This window comes from Gymnoscopelus microlampas, assembly GCF_963454915.1.
Source record: "Gymnoscopelus microlampas genome assembly, chromosome: 13".
NCBI lineage: Eukaryota > Metazoa > Chordata > Actinopteri > Myctophiformes > Myctophidae > Gymnoscopelus > Gymnoscopelus microlampas.
This window is the reverse complement of record NC_139950.1, coordinates 21,235,337-21,256,302: the sequence shown is the minus strand read 5'-3', so window position 1 is coordinate 21,256,302 and position 20,966 is coordinate 21,235,337. Positions and strand designations below refer to the sequence as shown.

The 20,966-nt window shown below is 41.1% G+C and overlaps 1 protein-coding gene across 1 annotated transcript in view; it reads right to left on the bottom strand.

The window, feature by feature from the left end:
• Positions 1-1,067: 1,067 nt before the first annotated feature.
• cfap46 (cilia and flagella associated protein 46) overlaps positions 1,068-20,966 on the bottom strand; it is a gene marked incomplete at its 5' end in the record, with an annotated part of 75,921 nt that continues 56,022 nt past the window's right edge. The window contains 9 exons of the mRNA XM_084076051.1: positions 1,068-1,195; positions 1,509-1,610; positions 8,082-8,218; positions 8,559-8,637; positions 10,373-10,485; positions 10,803-10,890; positions 13,143-13,283; positions 19,190-19,363; positions 20,400-20,488. Of these exons, the coding sequence (XP_083932177.1) occupies positions 1,074-1,195; positions 1,509-1,610; positions 8,082-8,218; positions 8,559-8,637; positions 10,373-10,485; positions 10,803-10,890; positions 13,143-13,283; positions 19,190-19,363; positions 20,400-20,488 (1,045 nt within the window). The 3' untranslated portion in view covers positions 1,068-1,073. The remainder of the gene's footprint in view (positions 1,196-1,508; positions 1,611-8,081; positions 8,219-8,558; positions 8,638-10,372; positions 10,486-10,802; positions 10,891-13,142; positions 13,284-19,189; positions 19,364-20,399; positions 20,489-20,966) is intronic.

Genomic DNA, 20,966 nt, shown 5'->3' with positions numbered 1-20,966 from the left:
TTTTTTTAAATACTTGAAAATATCTAAACTGTTTGAAAGGTTTTGAATAATTTAGAATTTTTAACCCCAAATCTCCTCTTCTGGGGGTCCCTGGCACAAAATATTTTCAAATGGGGGTCCGCGGCCAAATACATATCAATTTCGGGGTCCATGGCATGAAAAAGTTTGAGAACCACTGAACTACACAACATGGGCCCTGCCACTCTGACCCCTGTCAGCAGCCTCTTTTTCATCCGACAGTGAGGAATCTCACTGGGAAAGCTTAACGTGCAGAGGTTCACATTCTCTTCCAGTTCCGCTCCCAGCTGAACCGGCGTCCCAACCAACCTGTAGGAGTTGCTAGTGCAGCATCAAAGAACCCAATCCCTGCCAGCTTCCCATCAACGAACACGGCCAATTATATTAATTGGAGCACCTGGCCATGCCCGAGGCACCACGGAGGAGTCGAACAACAGCCTCCACAGGGGTTGAGTACTTACCCTATACGCCACCCAGATGCCATGCAGACAAAGCTTTTGTTTGGTAAAGAATCATTTGCTTTGTTGTGTTGAGCGTCCATAATTGAACAAATATACGATGTCACACCAAATGCATCACAGGAGTGTTGAGCGTCACCCAGGCAACAATGGTGTTGCGTTAATATATCACATAATATACATGGAAAATGCATTCCATACCTTCAATGTCATCTTATTGGAAGTGAATGAGGTTTCCCTCAATGGGCTCCAAGTTGAATCCATTAAGACTGAATGTCAGACTAACACATTCTTGTGTTATGCAGTAAAAGGCCTTCTTTGATCCCAATGTACTGTACATAACAAAACATAACATTTAACTTAATGTTATAAAACATTTATTTTATTAATATTCAAAGAAAGAGGAATGTGAATTTAAAGAGTCAATAAGTCAATAAATAAGTTATGTTTTCCTTTGATGAGATTAAAACCCTTTTGATATTTGTACCATTGGGTCTATGCTTATTGTTTGAATGACAAAATTAGACGACGTACAGCACGGCATGCTGCAAATGTTCTTTAGCAGGGCAAATCAATTTAACTGGGCAATCAAATGAATCAGACTGTAACTAAGTTAGGAAGACCATAAAGAATGCAGTTGAATGGCGACGGTGAAAGAGCCACTTTGTGGATCTCATCAGAGCTGCCATTACTCCTAGAGTCAGACTGGGACACAACATCTGCGGAGGAAAGGCACAGGGAGGGAGGGAGAGGAAGAGAGACAGAGAGACATGGTGAGGGTGAAACAGTGGGAGTGCAGAGAAAGAGATGACACAGAGAGAAAAAGAGAAATCGAGATGACATTAGAGACATTAGAGATAGACAAAAGGAGAGGCAATGAGGATAAAGATAGATGAGGGGAGATGACGGAGTGAGAGAAAAATACACAGAAAGACAGAAGGATGAGAGTGAACGTACAGTCGGTCAATGAATGCCTGTACAAAAACGCCACATTCGTAATACACACAATTCATAATACAGCGAGGGATTTACCGTTTAATCCTGTGCCCTTCTGATCTCTGTCCGCGCCATTCACATCTCCTTTCCTCAAGGCATGAACACTTTGTCCAGAGGTCATTCCCGCTCTAAGAAGACCTGCAAACGCAATGGCCACAGTTACATGGACCATCATGTATTCATTCAGAATGAACTCATTCAGAATGAACTCATTCCGAATAGAGGAATCTGTTCCACTCACCTGTTTACATGGGACCTGAATAAAAGTATTCCTCGTTTACATGACCAAAGCATTCATTCGGAATATAACTTTTGACATGCGCAAAGTGGTTCCCGCCTACGCCCGGGCATGGACCACGGGCCACTACCCGGAGCAGAGCTTCCCCTGGTGGGCATGGGAGGAGGCAATAGCCCCCTTGTGCCTCCGCGGCGGAGGTCTGTAGGTCGTAGGCAGGCCGGGAAGCAACGCACCGACTCCTGGCCAGGCAGCGTAGTATGCGGTACAAGCCTGTGTTCCTTTTGTTATCGCCGTTTTAATGCAAAAGTAGCAGATCTACAAGTTCAGACCAGTTTCTTTTTTTGTATTGGTACCAGACACGGTAAAACGTAGGCTAGCCTATACGATTTGTCACATTTCTCACGTAGGTACGATGACGTCATCGCGCATTTGCACATGGTCATTATATATAATAATAAATGAAGAGAGAGAGAGAGAGCAACACTACAGTCTATGAAACAAGGCACGCTCATTTATGGCAAAAGTAAAAAAGTATTGGCATCAAAATATACTTAAGTAGAAAGTATAAGCTAATCATCATGCCGAGTGTCACGTTTTTCTTGTATTATTATGAAAAAGCTTTGAAACATGCTGTAAATCATTCACTGTGACGAAAACTTTCTTTCTGCGCCGAGTAGCGCGCGGTGCGCACACGGGTTGAATCTGTCGCCCTAAAACACAATCGCCCCGGTCAAAATCCAGCAACCATGGATCGGCCGTGGATGGCCCGCTCAAAAGGTGCGTGGGGCGTGGTGTTTTGGGACGACTGTTCCAGCTGCCCATGTAATGAATTGATTAAGTATAACTCATCTTTTTTCGCTGCAGCTGCTCCCTAATAATATTGTTTTCATTTATTTTTGTGCACGTATGCTATTAAAACAATGCAGCTATTGCAGTATTGGGCCTTAACATGTGATTAAACATGTATACATATTTGGCCCCTCATATATAAAATAAATGTTAAATCTGATTTCAAATTGAAACTTGCAGCTGATCAATGCGTTTCTGCGTTTATGTGTGGACAGGGATTTTGAAAAAAAACTTTGTCATGTGGCCAGGGATTCTTTTTAAAAACTGAGGACTAGATCCATAAGTGTAGCCTAGGCCAGATATCCTCGGAGCATCCGTTCTCCTGGAGAATGACGCTATAGAATAGAATCATTCATTTTATCCCGCAGGAGCGACCGTGGCCGAATTAGATTTGATAGGTCATTTTTGGACAATTCTGACAGCACTACTAAGCACGGACATGCGCAAAGGAATGCATGTATTCCAAACAGAGAGGAGTGTCCGGAATAAAGTGTTTATATGGTCAATTCCGATTGGTATATCCCGATTCAAACGGTCTATACCACCCCTCCTAACCGACTGGAATGGAATATTCTATTCCAATTGAGGTGTTTACATGAGCATTTCTATTCTGAATGAATTCATCCATTCATTCATTCCGAATAGAAGTGTATTCATTCCGAATGAAACTGTCCATGTAACAGCAGCCAATGGCCACAGTTACATGGACACTCATGTATTCATTCAGAATGAATTCATTCCGAATGAACTCATTCTGAATAGAGGAATCTGATCCACTCACCTGTTTACATGGGACCTGAATAAAAGTATTCCTCGTTTACACGACCAAAGCATTCATTCAGAATATAACTTTTGACATGCGCAAAGTGGTTCCCGCCTACGCCCGGGCATGGACCAGGGGCCACTACCCGGAGCAGAGCTTCCCCTGGTGGGCATGGGAGGAGGCAATAGCCCCCTTGTGCCTCCGCGGCGGAGGTCTATCGGTCGTAGGCAGGCCGGTAAGCAACGCACCGACTCCTGGCCAGGCAGCGTTGTATGCGGTGCAAGCCTGTGTTCCTTTTCGCCGTTTTAATGCAAAAGTAGCAGATCTACAAGTTCAGACCAGTTTATTTTTTTGTATTGGTACCAGACACGGTAAAACGTAGGCTAGCCTATAGTATTTGTCACATTTCTCATGTAGGTACCGTACGATGATGTCATCGCGCATTCGCGCATGGTCATTATAATAATAAATAATAATACTTAAACACCGGACCGCTCATGGTCATTATAATAATAAATGGAGAGAGAGAGAGAGAGAGAGAGAGAGAGAGAGAGAGAGAGAGAGAGAGAGAGAGAGAGAGAGAGAGAGAGAGAGAGAGAGCAACACTACAGTCTATGAAACAAGGCACGCTCATTTATGGCAAAAGTAGCCTACAAAAGTATTGGCATCAAAATATACTTAAGTAGAAAGTATAAGCTACTCATTATGCCGAGTGTCACGTTTTATTGTATTATTATGAAAAAGCTTTGAAACATGCTGTAACTCATTCACTGTAATGAAAACCCTCTTTCTGCGCCGAGTAGCGCGCGGTGCGCACACGGGGTCTGTCCATAGAGGTAGGCTATAATATTACGGGTCTGTCGCCCTAAAACACAATCGCCCCGGGTCAAAATCCAGCCACCATGGAGCAGCCGTGGATGGCCCGCTCAAAAGGTGCGTGGGGCGGGGTGTTTTGGGACCACCGTTCTAGCTGCCCATGTAATGAATTGATGAAGTAAAACTCATCTGTTTTCGCTGCAGTTGCGCCCTAATAATGTTGTTTTCATTTATTTTTGTTCACGTATGCTATTAAAATAATGCAGCTATTGCAGTATTGGGCCTTAACATGCGATTAAAAATGTATTATGTATTTGGCCCCTCATATATAAAATAAATACAAATAATAAAATAAAATCTGATTTAAAATTGAAACTTGCATGCTGATCAATGCGTTTCTGCGTTTACGTGTGGACAGGGATTTTTTTTTTTTAAATCTTTGTCATGTGGCCAGGGATTCTTTTTCAAAACTGAGGACTAAAATACCTGTTTAGAAAAAGATCCCAGCAATCCTCAGAGCGTCCGTTCTCCTGGACAAGTCTGGGCTTAACCATTACAGGCTTATTAAATGACGCTATTAGAATCATTAATTTTATCCCGCAGGAGCGAGCGCTTCTCAGCACCAACCATGGCTGAATTAGAGATTTGATAGGTCATTTTTGGACAATTCTGACAGCCCTACTAAGCACAGACATGCGCAAAGGAATGCATGTATTCCAAACGGACAGGAGCGTTTGGAATAAAGTGTTTACATGGTCAATTCCGATTGATTTAACCCGATTCAAACGGTCTATACCACCCCTCCTATTCCGAATGAAAATGCATTCGGGTCAGACTGGAATGGAATATTCTATTCCAATTGGGGTGTTTACATGAGCAAATCTATTCGGAATGAATTCATCCATTCATCCATTCCGAATAGAAGTGTATTCATTCCGAATACAACTGTCCATGTAACTGTGGCCAATGTGTGTCACTGTAACGTGGCTAACAATCTTCCAGTGACCGGCGTAATCAGATCTTAACCGCTGGCGGAATCCGGGGAACGCATCTCTGTCATTTTAGATTTCTTTGGCCATTAAAAAATAGCATATCAACATATTTTATTTGTAACTGTCAAATGTCTCAACAAATGTCTTAATTTTTCTGAAAAACTATTGTTGCTATATCAGTGGTGCTCTTTTTCTTGTCAAGGACCCCCAAATATGTTTTTGGCCACCGATCCATATTTTGATGGGGATCGGATCCCCATCAAAATCTTTGCTTACAGAAGCAAAGATTTGAGTTATAAATGTTGTTTGAAAAAAATACATGTATTCAAAACAAATGTTCAAGATCTTTCAAAAATAGCGGATCTACAAGCTCGTAGCTTGCAGATCTGCTATTTTTGAATAGCCAAAGTATAAAAATAATGGCTATAGCTAAAATCTAAAATGACAAGATGCGTTCCCGGATTGAATGGGTTAAAACAAAGCAACCGTGGTGCAGAGTGTGCTGCAGTTAGTACACTTAGTGCTAAGAACAGCCACATAAAATTTAAGGCCCAATTTTTAGGAAACAGGCGATCCGGCCTGTGTGTGTGTGGGGGGTGTGACGAGTCTGACGACAGACGCTTGGTATTTTGGGGACTTGAGTAGGGTCGGAATTCCTGCAGCAAAGTGCCTTCTGCTAGGCTGCATGTATTATAATGGATGCGGGTGGATTCAATCATAACCAATCAAATGGCAATGATCACTGTTCACAATGGAATACTGGTCATTTCCAGTGTCATAGAAGAAAAATCACAGAAACCTAATTTCTCCTCTATTGTATCTCAAACACTGTAAACATATGTTTGTTGCCAGACCCAAGGGGTCGGCCTACATGAGGCTTTGTCCCCCTTTCGTCCATACATGGGCATAAAAGTCTGTCTTTTTTTCGTCCCCCTTTCGTCCATACATGGGCATAAAATGGACCTCTGAATTTCGTCCCCCTTTCGTCCATACATGGGCATAAAAGGGAATTTATTCTGGGTCTGGCAGAAACAGGTCTCCTGGTCTTGTTCTGTTATTACCGTAATTTTCGCACTATAAGCCGCACCTGAATATAAGCCGCAGCAGCTAAATTGAATGATTTGTACATATATAAGCCGCACTGGACTATAAGCCGCGGGTGTAAAATCCCTAGATTTAGGAGGTCCCCTAGTGGCCGTTAGCTATAAAAATCCATAGATAAGCCGCACCGTTATATAAGCCGCAGGGTCGAAAAATGGGAAAAAAGTCGCGGCTTATAGTCCGAAATTTACGGTAATACTGAATGTCCCATGACCTCTTTTGTTTGATTGTTTGTTTTTTTGCTTCAGTTTTTTATTTCTTGTCTTTTTTATTTCTTGTATTATGTCTGTACTGTATGTCTTACACAATTTTGAAATTCAAAAATAAAGAGTCAAAAAAATAATGAGAAGAAAGTGAATGTGCGGGAGGTCCAGAGTCGTCAACAATGGCTCCTAGTCCTCGGTACCTAAAACAGCCCACCAACAGCAGATGATGTAAAAGGACTATTCTCAGTGTAAAGCCCAGTTTATAAGCCCAATTCACAATTGCCAACAAACCAGACAGATGTCCACAAAATGATTGTTGTGCAGACCTCCAACACGAATGTCTGCTCAATGCCCACTTTGGTTCCATGCGCACCTTGAGCAAACATCTGCCTAGGAGATCCACGCAGCAGTCATTTGTTGTGTCCGTGCATACCCGTCTGTGTGACCTGTCCATGAGAAAAGTTGTCTGAAAAAGTTGTCTGTCAGTTTATGTTTGGCTCATTTGTTTCTTAAAGGTCTGGTCTGAGCAGACACAAATGAAGAGTCCAGCAGACTTTTTCATAGTCATATGTACTCAAAGCACCCCGTATTGCATATCTACTCAACAAAACGGTGAACAAAATATCAAACGTACGCAGGCATCAATGATAAAAGCTCTGGAGGAGACATTCTCAAATCCTATTAACTTCCTCAACCCAAGCCAGCTTACACTGTGTACCAAGCCCTGGACCATGGCGAGTGGTCGCAATTGTCACGGCCCATTTCCTAGTAGTTTATGCCCTGTCTAGTGCATGACCATCTGCATACTTCTACGCTATATGGCTTCACTTCATTTCCCACCCAGTGTCACGTCCCACAAGAATTCAAATTGGCGAGAGTAATCCCTCTGCATATCCCTCGGCCTGTTTCCAACCTTTGCTCCATCTCAAAGGTTATAGAGCGATTAATTCAAGAACAAATCAACAATTACCTCAGCGAGCATAAACTGTTGTTTGAATTCCCCCTATACCCGCATATCTGAGTAAATACCTCCAAAAAGTTAGCGACACCCACAGTCACAAAACTAGAGGGAGCGTTAACAACGATCTGGTACCAACCACCCATAAAACAAACATGGGCAAATTGTCCTTCTACAGCACTGCCGCCCAGGTTTGGAATAGTCTAACCCCATCCCTCAAAAAGTGCAGTTCGCTGGGCTCATTAAAAACAAGCCTGAAAATTCACCTTTCAGGAGGCCAAAAAAGGAGGTAGTACTATTTTCCCGTTAGACAGACGACCCCCCCCCCCCTTTCTTGTACATATAGCATTATAATTTTTTTCCCCCTGCTTTTCTTGTTTTTTGTTTGGACATAGTGTTATATTTGTCTGTTTTTTTGTATTGATATTTGAACTGTGGTGCCACTATATATGACTATGAATTGAATACCAAGGACCTCAATGGAAGCAAGACCGCAAGGACGTTTTTGAACGGACCTTCTAGACAAAGTATTTTAAATGTAACTGTGCTGTTTTACATTGTTTTGCCTAATAAAATATTCAATCAATCAATCAAAACTCCTCCACCACTTGCATTTCCCGCATTGTCATTAAAATCAGAAATGAGTGAATGGGTATGCTGAATATGTGTGTGGAACACCCACTCACTGTCCAAGACTGAATCCATATCGTGTGTGTTCCTCTGAACGCTGCTGTGCCACTGGTTGAGGACAATGCAGCGGACCCCAGTCAGGCTCAGGAGGACTGCTGTCTCCAGGGGTCTGTCCAGAGCAAGGAGACCAGCACTGGAGACAAACAGAAAGAGGGACATAAGGAGCAACAGAGAAAGAGAGAGAGATGGATCAAGAGAGATGGTTGCTGACAAGAAAAAAGTAATCCAAAAACAGAATCAACGAGCTAATTAATTCTTAAGCACATAACTTCTTGAATGCTACTTTCGCATCCCTATTCTGGGGCTGTGAACTTGTACTGTAGATTGAGTGTTTTCGACGAAGATATTTATTGTGGAAAACAGGGATTTAAGTGGTTAGTGCTGTAACAACATGCTCAAAATAGGGACGCCAGGTTGAAAGTGTTTGAGATAAGGGTCGGTGCAAGATTCATTGAGTAAAGTAATTTAGTTACCTCTTATGTATGTCAGTGTTTGATTGGAGACTAGTAGCACTGTTCTGCACCAGGTCAAAGAGCAGAGCCATCCGGCACTCTGAGGAGACAAAAGTAGTTGTTACTACCATACCTACTGCAGCTTGAAATGCTCATTTTAGAGAAAATCTTCTAATACAGTAAAAAGGTGTCATTAATTAAATTGCATCTCTTAGTTCTGTTCTTCTTATAGGACTATTACAGAATAACTACACCATACCCGTGGGGGGATATGCGCACATGATCTGGCAACCCGGGAGCCAGCGAACACAAAAACGCTAATAAACAGCTGAGATTTTGTGTAATCAGAAAACGTGTGGCTGTGTGCAAATTCAGATCAATTGCTCCAGCCACTGAGGAGAAACAGGCAGAACCAATTTTGGCCTCACCACTACACCACGCACCACTACAGAGGTTTGTCAAATTATAGGAGGATTATAGAAGGATTACTATTATCTTTTAGAACAAATAGAGGTACAGTATTATGACCACACTACAGTACCTCTATACTGTAGTGTGGATAAAATGATTCAAGTTTAGACTTCACTGCATCCCTGACCATAATCCACACTTTTTTGTGAGGAGAAATGAACACTGGTGACGAAAACTTAACTAAATATGATGAAGTAAAGTGACCTAAAACAACCTAGACAGTGAACCAAGACAAAGAACATTGCGTTAAATAAGATGCCTTTATTCTAGAGCAATACATTTGCCATTGTCTGCGATAATAATGCTCCTGCCGGCTTGTACAATAAGGAAGAGTCACAGCGTTATGAGGTAACAGCTGGACTTTCAGGTCATGGTGTCAGCCACACTATAGTTAGCAGCGCTAATGCCAGGCTAGCAGGTGGCACATATGTGTGGCCTAGGGTGATGCGTCAAGCCAGCGGGATCTCTGTCAATCACATCAAATTAAGCCAGGCCTACCTTTGTTTGCCTATGATTGACAGGAATAAATAAATATATAAGTAAATAAATAAATCATCCACACCTGTTCTGTGAAACATGTGAAAGGTGTGAAGGCCCAAAAGGCAGTTTTGGGATGGGCAATTTATTTAAGCAACACACTGGGGGAGTAAACAATCAAGTCTCCTGGAATAAAATCACTTGGAAGTAGGTGTTATGTTGGGGTTCACATGTCTCACTGTCCTATCAGTGATCTTGAGTTGGCTGCTCAACATAACCCAATATACTGTAAATAAGTCGTGACAAGCCAACGTCAGGTTGATAAGACACAGTGATCATGTCTGCAGTCACAAGATGAGGCAGAATAAACTGCTGTGAATTTGGACTTAAATGTGCAGATATTGCTGTCGGTGCCAGGCATGGTCTGGTGCTATAGGCATAACGCAGGGCTCCACATTTTTCATTGTCAAATTTCACTGTAACAACAGCACTGCATTTCACAAGGAGTCTAGCAAACATGTTAAAGTTCATCGGGGGAAAAAAATCTCATTCGACGTTCTCATGGTTAGAGACACATTTTACAAGTTCTCCTTGGAGCTGTGAAAATGTTAAAGGAGACGCTGTAATAAGATGTCATTGATTTAACGCTGCTGAAGAGGAAATTGCTACACACACACACACACACACACACACACACACACGCACACACACATAGACCTAATTCTAAGCTGTGTTAAAATGACCCATGAAAAAAAAACATTTCAATTCAGGTCATCCCCTCTCAATTCAGATATAGGGCAATGGGAAAATACATGATTGTATAATTGCAACTGTAGGTATTATCCCGGATTTACCGTATTAGTAAAATGAACAATCAGATACTGTACCGGATAGGTTTAGTGCTGCTAGCTTGGTGGGTGGGATGTTTGCCATGAAGCGCTCCCTTCCCAGGTAAATGAAGGCGCAGCATTTGCACAGCAGCTGCTCGACCTCGGACAGACTGGACAGACATGGATTGGGGTTAGCAGAGGGGAACACAGAACAGTTTATGTTCATTATTACAGCTGAACTAAGGCTCATTCATTTTCCAACAGTGCAGGGTATTTTCCCAGTATGCTGTGACATGACCCACGGACACAGCCAACACTCAAACGACAAGTATTCATTATGTCGTGTCACGTTTACCATAGCATCCACATGAGTAACGGGGCTGTAGCTTAGTCAAATGTGATGTGAAGCGCCTATGGAAATGGTGTATTGATAGTGATCTATGGATTATGTGAGGCTTTGTAGCGCCGCTGAACGCTGACCTCTAACCTGGGTTTTCGTTTGCTGCCCTCCCACACAGTGAAATGTTGGTTGAGGTTCTCCAGGGTCATCTGCGTCCTCTCTGTCAGACTGGGCCCTTCTGACACACACACACACACACACACACCTTTTATTATACTCACTACATGAACCCATTAAGACCTGAGGTCGATTCTAATATATCTTCTAAATCCTTCTAAAACTGTTTTTTGAAAAAACTTATGTTACTATGCCAGTGGTTCTAAGCTTTTTCATGTCAAGGACACCAAAATGTATATGTATTTGGCCGCGCACCCCCATCTCAAATCTTTGCTCTCAGAAGCAAAGATTTGAGATACAAATGTTCGCTTTAAAAAATACATAATTCAAAGATTTGCACAAATTTTCATGATTTCTCAAAAATAGCCAAAGTGTAAAATAATGCTTTTTTTTTAAAGCTCAAATCAAAAAATGACACGGATACTTCTCCCGGTCTTAATGGGTTAATTCTGTAACACAACCCTAACCCAAAAATAGAACAGCATCCATAGACCCCCCCCCCCCCCCCACGCACACACACTTGACATCCAAAATAAAAACAAAATCTGAATTGCAAGTGGATTTGTAATGGGATGCTGAGGCAAGGCTTTTGTAAGAGAAAAAGGTTGGTTGGCGACACGAAGGACACAATGAAAAGGTGTCGAGGACGGGACAGACGATGTGGCACGACCCGTCAACAGCCGGCTGAGTTTCAGCCAATGGGACATTAATCACTGTAAGGTTCTCCTTGCCAAGTGTCAGGGAAAAAAAAAACTCCTCTGTGGTACAACAAGAGACCACCTCGTGTTTTTTTTAACTTGCCGTGATCCATCCAACTGCAGATAAGATCGATGCACTGGCATTGAAAACATCGCTATCATTTATCAGCAGGCTATCGTATTTTAAGTCCAGATTGGGGGTGTGCAGGGGTGGGGGTCTTTGTGTCCTGTATTGTTGTTTGCTACGGTCAGGATTGACTTGCCCCCAGGAGAGCAGCTAGCGCAGATCACAGAGAAGAATATCACAAGCAGTGGTGGAAGGAAGTACTCTGATTTTTTACTTAAGTAAATGTAGCAATACCACAATGCGGAAGTCCTGCATTCAAAATGTTATTTGAGGAAAAAGTATATGACGTGTTGTGTGAGCTTGTAGATCGGTTTATTTTCAAATAACGAAGCATAAAATTGGCCTCAAGTGGTTAATGTATGTTTTGTTTTAAGAATCTAAATCTGGAAAGTAACTAACGTACCTAAAGTTTTCAAATAATTGTAGTGGAGTAAAAAGTACAATATTTACCTCAACAGTGCTTGAGTAAATGTACTTGGTTACTTTCCACCATCACAAGCACGCAGAAATACAGGAAGAGGTTTTGCATGTATACGAGCATAATTATGCACAATGTCTGTAATAATGCAAAATCTAGTCTCTAGCCACTAGCCAGTTAAAATCTTTTAACTGATCCTGAGAGAAAACCAAGATCTTAACATGCTGGCAGCACTAAAATAATATTTGGAAGTGATTCATGTCCACAGATCCACTTGCATCGGCCACGTCCACTTACCAAGAGTGCCTTCGTAAAGATCCACGATATCTTAGTAGTCCGTTAAGAATGACTTTATGTGAAAAATGTCACCATACACTACATAATTGGCATTGGACGATTGCAATTGCATTGGTTATCAATACTATTGGAAGGTTTTTAAACTGAGCCATGTTACAGTGGTGCAATATTGAGCAATTCAATGACAATATACAGGACCACATAACTATGACGAATCAATAGTGACCTTGTTTAAGTGTTTTGCAAGAAATGGTTGGTTTATGTCTAATGTAGGCAATGTCTATGTTATAAAGCACATGCATCATAAACTTGGTCTATGTTTGTAAGACATTTTTATATTATGTTCCAAGGGCATCGATATCAATACAGGAGCAATATGCAACCGAGGTAAAATATACATTTTTACATGAAGACAAAAAGATACACTTGAAGTGACGTGTGTCTATTGGGATTGCATTCACAGGAAAGACACGATTCGCCGGCATCTGTAGAAAATGATATCCATTAAGTTATTTCAGTTATTTTCAGACTTACTTTCTCTTACTATTGCAAATGCCAGCAGCAGTCAACAATAAGAAGGTTTTGCAAAAGAGTCAGGGAGGAGGAGGAGGGGGAAGGAGAGAAAGCGGGCGGCTGGAAGAGCGGGGCATGAGACATGATAAATGCTCACAGACCTGGCTGAAATAGGATCTTTACAAAAACATATTATGTAATTGATTGAAAAGCCACACTTAAAAGAGCGGTGGAAGTAAATAATTGGCAGTGCTGACTGCTGGTAAGAGTAATACTGCCGCCTGTATCTGGCAGGCCCAGATTAATGACTGAGCTCACCACTTTGATGGTTTTGCTTTGATCTCCTTTCCCCTTGGCTGCCTTGCCACCTTTGGTCTCCTTTTTGTTGTCGCTTTCAACTGTCATAAACAGGATGCAGAATTAATACATGAGCGCTTGTCTGAGGGGATAAATTAAGCAGCATTTTGACTGGTCGTCAATACTTTTTTTTTCTGATTCTAACTCCTTGACCTCCACAAACTTCACTTCAAGGATATTTGCATGGCCCATGACATTTTGATGTAATTGGCTAGTTGGTTGAGCTGCCATACAATTTGAATCATGGGTCAAATATACCATATGTTGCCCTCTCTGTAGCAAAGAACATTAAACACTAGAATAACTACTGTGAGTGATACTTTGGTTCTAAAGGAAACTAATCTGAACCCTAGCATAATTATCAGACGTGGAGTTTGCTAGAAACGTGACTTGCAAAGCAAACTGCCACATCCTTGTAATTTCACACAGACACATAGACAAATAAATAAATCAATATATTTATGGCATGCTTCTACGTATATTAAAACACTTTATTTGCGGCTGGATAGCAACAGTACGATATATTGTTCTTATTAGTCCCGCTAGCAGCAATGCTCTAAGGAAGGCTGTATTGATCGGTTGGCTTGTCCGTCTATACATACGTACGTACATATATACATACATATGTCTGTCCATACATACGTACGTACGTTTTGAGGTTTGTTGTTCGGGAACAAAGTGGTAGACGTACATACGTCTGTCCGTCTACCACTTTGTTCCCGAATCAAAAACATCTGGCAGGATTGCCATGGAATGTTTCGTGCTCCTTCATGAACCACAGAAAGGTCCACTGATTTTTGTCACCTAATGACCTTTCCTCTAGTTCCTCCATTAGGCCACAATATCCACTGGCACCCAAGATTTCTCAAAATCTAACGGGAATATTGCCATTGTTTATTGTTTTTTAAATGGATCCCCATTAGCTGACGCCGGGGAAACAGCTCATCTTCCTGGGGTCCATAGAAGATACATACAATATAAAAACATGAAGACACATAATATGACATTATACAACATAAAATACAACATAAGATTAAGAGATATGCAATGCAGAGTGTTGTAATAGTAATTACAGCAAAACATGTAATGAAACTTGCTGAGCGCATTCATGCTCCCTGAAAGATGAATCCTAACCCATGACTTTTAGCACCACTAACTATCAGGCCAAATTATCCGTTCCACACAAGATATCTCAGCCAATTCCAGGATGAAACATTTTGGTGACCCTATGGCTTTTCCTCTAGCATCACCCTTTGGCAAATTGGGTGTAAGGAGGAAGAGGAAGAGGAAGAAGACATGTATAACTAACAAACTATAGTTCTGGTAAAATTAGTTGTAGCGAAAACGTATAACTAACATACAATAGTTCTGGTAAAATTTGTTGTAGTGAGAACAGACACACTAAGTATTTCCTATCCAAAGGCAGCCTTTTTTTTTATAGTAAGCTTTAATCTATCCTGTGCATGCATCATGCAGAGTACCATGTACTGTAGAATAACAAATAGCCCTTTCAAAAGTGGTTTCAGACAATATATCTTCTTGACACAATGGTAAACTAGAGATGTCAAAATTATGTTAATGCTGCTTGTAGGTGAGAGACGAATATCTCCCTTTTTTCCCACATTCCTCCTCATCCATGTGCCTGATTCAGTCTTTGAAGACGTTTAATGTTTTGATGTGCGATTAAAGTTATGGTTTGTTTTATTTTTGCCTCCGTCAGGAACACACACAAACCCACAGACACACACACTAACTATAACCTTTGAACACTGACCAGAGTTATGCAAATATTTCAACCTTTAAAAGGGTAAAACTGTCGGCAACATCAAATATAATACTCTCCCCTTTCATTCCTTTAACATTCCAAACTATTAAGAATTCCATCAATGGTGAAGAGGGTCACTGCTGAAAAAAAGACTAATGTACAACTTTAAGCGCTCCTGTGGACTGAATAATGGGCCGTACACACCAAACACTATAACTTAAACTACAACTATAACTAACTATAAAGATATTGTTTTAAAATCATTCTAACTCAAGGGGATGGCAAAGTCCACACCACAACTATAACGACGACAATGGTGAACAATATAGCAGTGGTGGAAAAAGTACTCAAATGTTTTACTTAAGTAAAAGTATCAATACTGCAATGTAGACGTACTCTGTTACAAGTAAAAGTCCGGAATAAAACATTTACTTGAGTAAAAGTACAAAAGTATTGGTATCAAAATGTATTTAAATTAACAAAAGTAAAAGTACTAAAATGTTTGAAAATAGCAGATCTACAAGCTCAAAACGCGTCGCGATGCAACGCGTTGTGAGCTTGTAGATCGGCTATTTTCAAATGGCCTAAGTATAAAATAAGGCTTAAGTGGTTTATGTATGTTTTATAATGTAATCATTTATATCTGCAAAGTAACTAAAGTCTTCAAATAATTGTAGTGGAGTAAAAGTACAATATTTGCCTCCGAGATGTAGTGGAGTAGAGTAAAAGTATAGACAATTGGAAACACTCCTGGTAAAGTAAAAGTACATCAAAATTGTACTTAAGTACAGTACTTGAGTAAATGTACATTAGTTACTTTACACCACTGCAATATAGTCATAGTTAGTGCGTGGTGTGGATACCTGACACTGTGCCTACAGGCACATTCAGACCTAAAGACAACAGAGGGGCACGACAAAACATTTGAAAAGCATACAAGGAAAGAACCAAGACAAAATACAGGGTTCCCACACATTTTTAACAATGTTAAAGACGGGGCGCCGTGATTTTCAGTGTTTCCCCCCCCCCCCTAAAACATAATCATCAGGTATTATGGTTATACTAGGAGGAAGATTTCTTTCAAAATAGTGTACAAAAATTGTTAAAATTATGTTTTTATGTGGACACGCCTCCAGTTCATTAAGTTCATTAGTACCTTAGCACCTCCTCCACCACCTTAGCACCACCCATCTGTCCTAGTCCCTCCTCCTCCTCATGCCCACACCTGTTGTGTGATAATGAGGGGGAGGGTACAATTTGACTATGTCACTAAAGCGCTGTTTTTTTATTGGCAAGTTTGACCCTCAAGGTTTCAGGTTTTCAGACCCTCAAGGTTTCAGCCTCAAAATTGTCAGAGAAGACATAAAACACCATAAAACACCACCAGGGGCCTTAATGAAGTTATATCAACCTCATAGACACATGAAAAACTGAAAAAGTGCAAAACCATGGCACCACTTCTTTAAATTTTCAAAACCTTTCCATAACTTTCTTCAAGTATTTGACCCCATTTCCAGGCCTATAGCAATCATATGGTGCAATAATGAGGCTATATACACCAGTGTTTTATCAATGCACCAAAACAGACTCGAGCAAAGGTGTCATGTGACAAACAGAACAGATCTACAAGCTAACAGCGTAGCACGTGCGACATACAGATGTATGTTGTAAATCTATTATTTTTGTCATGTGACGTCCGGTATACATTAGGCCAGCCACACATGTATTTCACGTAATGCTAGACAGTGTTTTGGTTTTCAAAATCAAAAGCCAAAAACTGTAAATCATATCCAAACATTCTCCAAAACACTTAACTATTCATTCCAAACCTTTTCCAGGCCTGGGAAACATTTTTTTTAAAGTTCAAAATATTTACAGGAATTTCATGACCGTGGGAAGCCTGCAAATAATATAATAATAATGTAGGCAGAGGGAGTCAAGTGCACCGCCGTTTAACCAGGTTGGTCATCCTCACCTTCACGCATAAGCATTTCAAATCACATACCTGTCTACTACCACCACTACTTCCACCACCCACGCTAAATCCACAGGGACAGGGAAATAGCTACCTTAAATGGCCATTTCCTTTCAGCAGAGCGAGTGACAGCGTCCACAGTTGTCTACAGTAGTACATGAGCCTCTGCATGTCAGCTGAACAAATTCTATGTTTTTATGGATGGCCTTCTGGATCTTATAAAGCCTGGCATTAAGGTACAGTACTATGGCATTCCACTTCTGAAGGCTTACAGGAGAACAGATGATAAAAAAATACAGATCGTTTCTTTTACAATCAATGCAGTTATATGGACTGCTTTCATTTTGAGTGACTGACAAAAGTGTATAGACTGGGATGAAAAAGTATAGTCAGTATATACTGCATTTATTAAGCAGCATTAAATTGTATTCATGAAGTACATGTACAGTATTTGTAATCTGGAATGGACGTTTAGAAAAAAGAAAAGAAGAAAAAAAGGTCCATACAAACTTGGAAGACCATACTGACATCTTTAGCCAATTAGCCTCGGTGACGCTTTTGGTGACGTCAGCGTGCTCCGTGCACAGACCGGGGGGGGGGGAGAGGAGGGGAGGCGGGGACATAGATTGGTGAAGTAATAGGAAGCGCCGCACGAATCCGGGCGGCTGGGTTTGGATCCGCCCTTCGAGACCATCGATTGGGCTCGTTCGTTCAGTCTATTAGCCAATTGACTATGACTGGGGTCCGCTCATACAGTAATTCGGACATCCATTATTCCGACCATTAGGTTAGTGTGAAGTTAGGGATAGGGTTTGTTATAATGGGTCCAGTCGGACATGGTACCCCATGACTCATGGTATACTTGCCATTACTACAGATCATTTTCCAAAGTATACTGTGGTTTGTTCGATTTCAGAGGTTATTTGATGCATTTTAAAGATTTGAAAATGTACTTCTCAAGCGCATAATGAGGTTTATCCTGACTCTTATTCACGTACATTCAGTACATTTTATGAATAGAAAAACATGAAAATAAAGCCAATAACTGGAAAATCATTAAATGATTGTTGATTTTGTACGATATCTTGTTGAAGCTGCAGATAGATATATTGACTTCAGTACGGCTGTTTAAGCAAAAAAAGAGTTGCTACAGTAAGCAAAAACATGAGAGGAAAATTACTGGAAAACCCTTTACAGTTTACACAATATTAAAACCGGGAAAGTTATTTTAGATTTCACACTTTTTTCACGTGAGCTTGTATATCTGTTATTTTTTAAACATCTTGAAAGTGTGAGAACTACTGATTTAGAAGGCATTTGTAGAATCGGCCTCAGGTCTTAATGGGTTAAAGAGGTATTAGTATTCCCAATATTTTTAGAGCTTGCTTGAAATAATAATAATCATGTTAAACGTATTTGCTTAATATGTTGGATGCATGTGGAGCAGCAGTCTCACTGGTTGGGCTTAGACCTGCCTGTAACATCTCATGGCCACCAGCCAAGCCAGTCGGGATTCTCATTTGCACTTTTCCAATTAATGAACGAGGAAGAGCTGCACAGTCACTCAGGTCTTTTGTTTTCACAGCTATCTAGTATGGACATGCGTGTGAATACTGCGGCAAATTAGGTTTGTTGTGTGTGTGTGTGTGTGTACTTGTGTTTATGTGAAGTAAGTCCCGGGCCCGGCACGGCAGAATTCTGAGTGTTAACTGCACTGAAAGTGTTCTTTCAGTGTTGAATTAACAATCAGGATTAGAGGCTTACATATTGCAGATGTTCAGCCTCTGTAGCTAGGTTCCGTGTGGTAGAATAACTGGGCTGCGTGACCAAGACCAATGCCCTCTAGCGACCTCTGTGAGTGAATGCACAGCAAAACACTTAATGTTAATTTAACTCTGAAATGACCATGCCCAGGCCTCTAGAGTGCAGGGTGATGAACTGATGCAGAACAGTGTTTAATCCGAGTTCCACAACAGGCGCTAATGAAAAATAAGGCGCGCAGAACGAGTTGGCCATATCAAATAAAAACACAATAACAGCCAGTGTTCTTGTGGTGGGTTAACTTGTCCCTTTTCATTAGGCCCACCTTTTATTCTGTACAGCTCTACTGACTCTGCTACTGTGTGTCAAACATGCCAATAAACAAAAATAAATGTGAGTGAGTGAGTGTGAGAGAGAGACACATTCAGACACACAGACAGAGGCACCTTTCTCTGGTTCTTCCCTGTGCAGGCGACTGTGAAGGAATTGTAAGGAGAAGTCTCTGGACACGGAGCTCAGCCCCTCCTCCTGCAGGATGGACAGCGCCTCTAGTGGCAGCTGCAACAGCCTGTTGTCTGCAAGCACTACTAAAGTCTCCCCCGACTCCATGGGAGAGCTCACTACACAGCACAGAGTACACACACACACACACATTTTTATATATACATACATTTATATATCATTGATATACATATATACACACGGCACACTGTACAGATACCTAAGGCATCAATATTTGTCTGAACGCCAACTTGTATGGGATGAAATCATGTATGCTGTATGGCCCGACAATATAAAAATCTAACTGTAACTCTGTTACAAGTAAAAGGCCTGTGTTCAAAAATGTTACTTGAGTAAAAGTACAAAAGTATTGGCATCAAAATATACTTAGGTAGGGTAAGTGATTTTCTTTGGTTAAAATATGACTATATTCTGATAGTACTCATTGCTATAGAGTGTTTGTTCAGTATTAGGAGTCTCCTTGTCTCTCCAGCTCTTTATAAAACAGAAAATGCATTTTCGTTTCAGTTTAATTTCCAATTTTATCCAATCAGGATAGAGAACTCAATCAGGATATAGATTAAACAAGTGAAATTGGAATTGATGACACTCAGAAATGAGCAGACAAAATTGGAACTGGAACACTATAAAAATAAAGCTTAAAAATTGGTACTTTCTCCTGATTGGCTGAGATTTTGACACCTACCGGAAAATGTATCTTCTGTTTATTAAAGAGCTGGAGAGATGGGGAGACTCCTGTTACTGAGCAAACACTCTATAGCAATGATTACTATCAGAATATAGTGCTTTAACCTTTTAACAAAATACTTTTTGTTTTAACCAAAAAATATCACTTACCCTACCTTTAAAGTACCAAAAGTAAAAGTACAAAAATGTTTGAAAATAGCAGATCTACAAGCTCACAACGCGTCGCATTGTAGATCGGCTATTTTCAAATAGCCTTGGAGAGGGGTAAAGCAGAGCTGCATGTCTGCCTGCAGAATCTCCTGCTGAGGGTCTGATCACTGCTGACCAACAGGTAGGAACACAACGCAGACCTAACAGCGACATCCTGATCCATAAGGTACACTGTACAGATAACCCCCACCCGCCTCGGGGGATACCGAGTATCAGCTGGTCGAAGCGAGGACGTACCTGATAGACCTTTATCAGATCCCACTTTCTCTTCCTTTTCTTTGGGTTTGGGGGGGTCGGCGTTGTCTGATATTGATGGAGCGCGGTGCCTGAGAGAGGGAGATAAGGACGGGAGGGAGTGAGGGATCAGTAAGGCTACAGTAGGGGCCCGGCACAAGTAAGTTAGGGGAATGGAAGCAATGATCCAAGCCCCAAGAAACACAGGAAGGGCAACCAGGTGAGACCGAGATTCCCACCGCTTGCCCGGCGTTGGTAGGTAAACAATGTGCTTTAAGACGAACACACACACACACACACACACACACACACACACACACACACACACACACACACGAAGGACCAGACTCACCAAGGCTATGAGTCACTTTGTTTAACCAGCGGTATATAGAAGGGCATTCTTACAGTACATGTGATCAAGCTCAAACAAAAATGCAGACGTTCGTATGCATGTCGCAAGCGCACGCACGCACGCACACACACACAGCAGTTAAGTCAAACCATCTAAGCAGTCACCATACAAACCTCTTTTTAGTACAATTTATCTTAAATAAGGTCTTCACTTCAAAG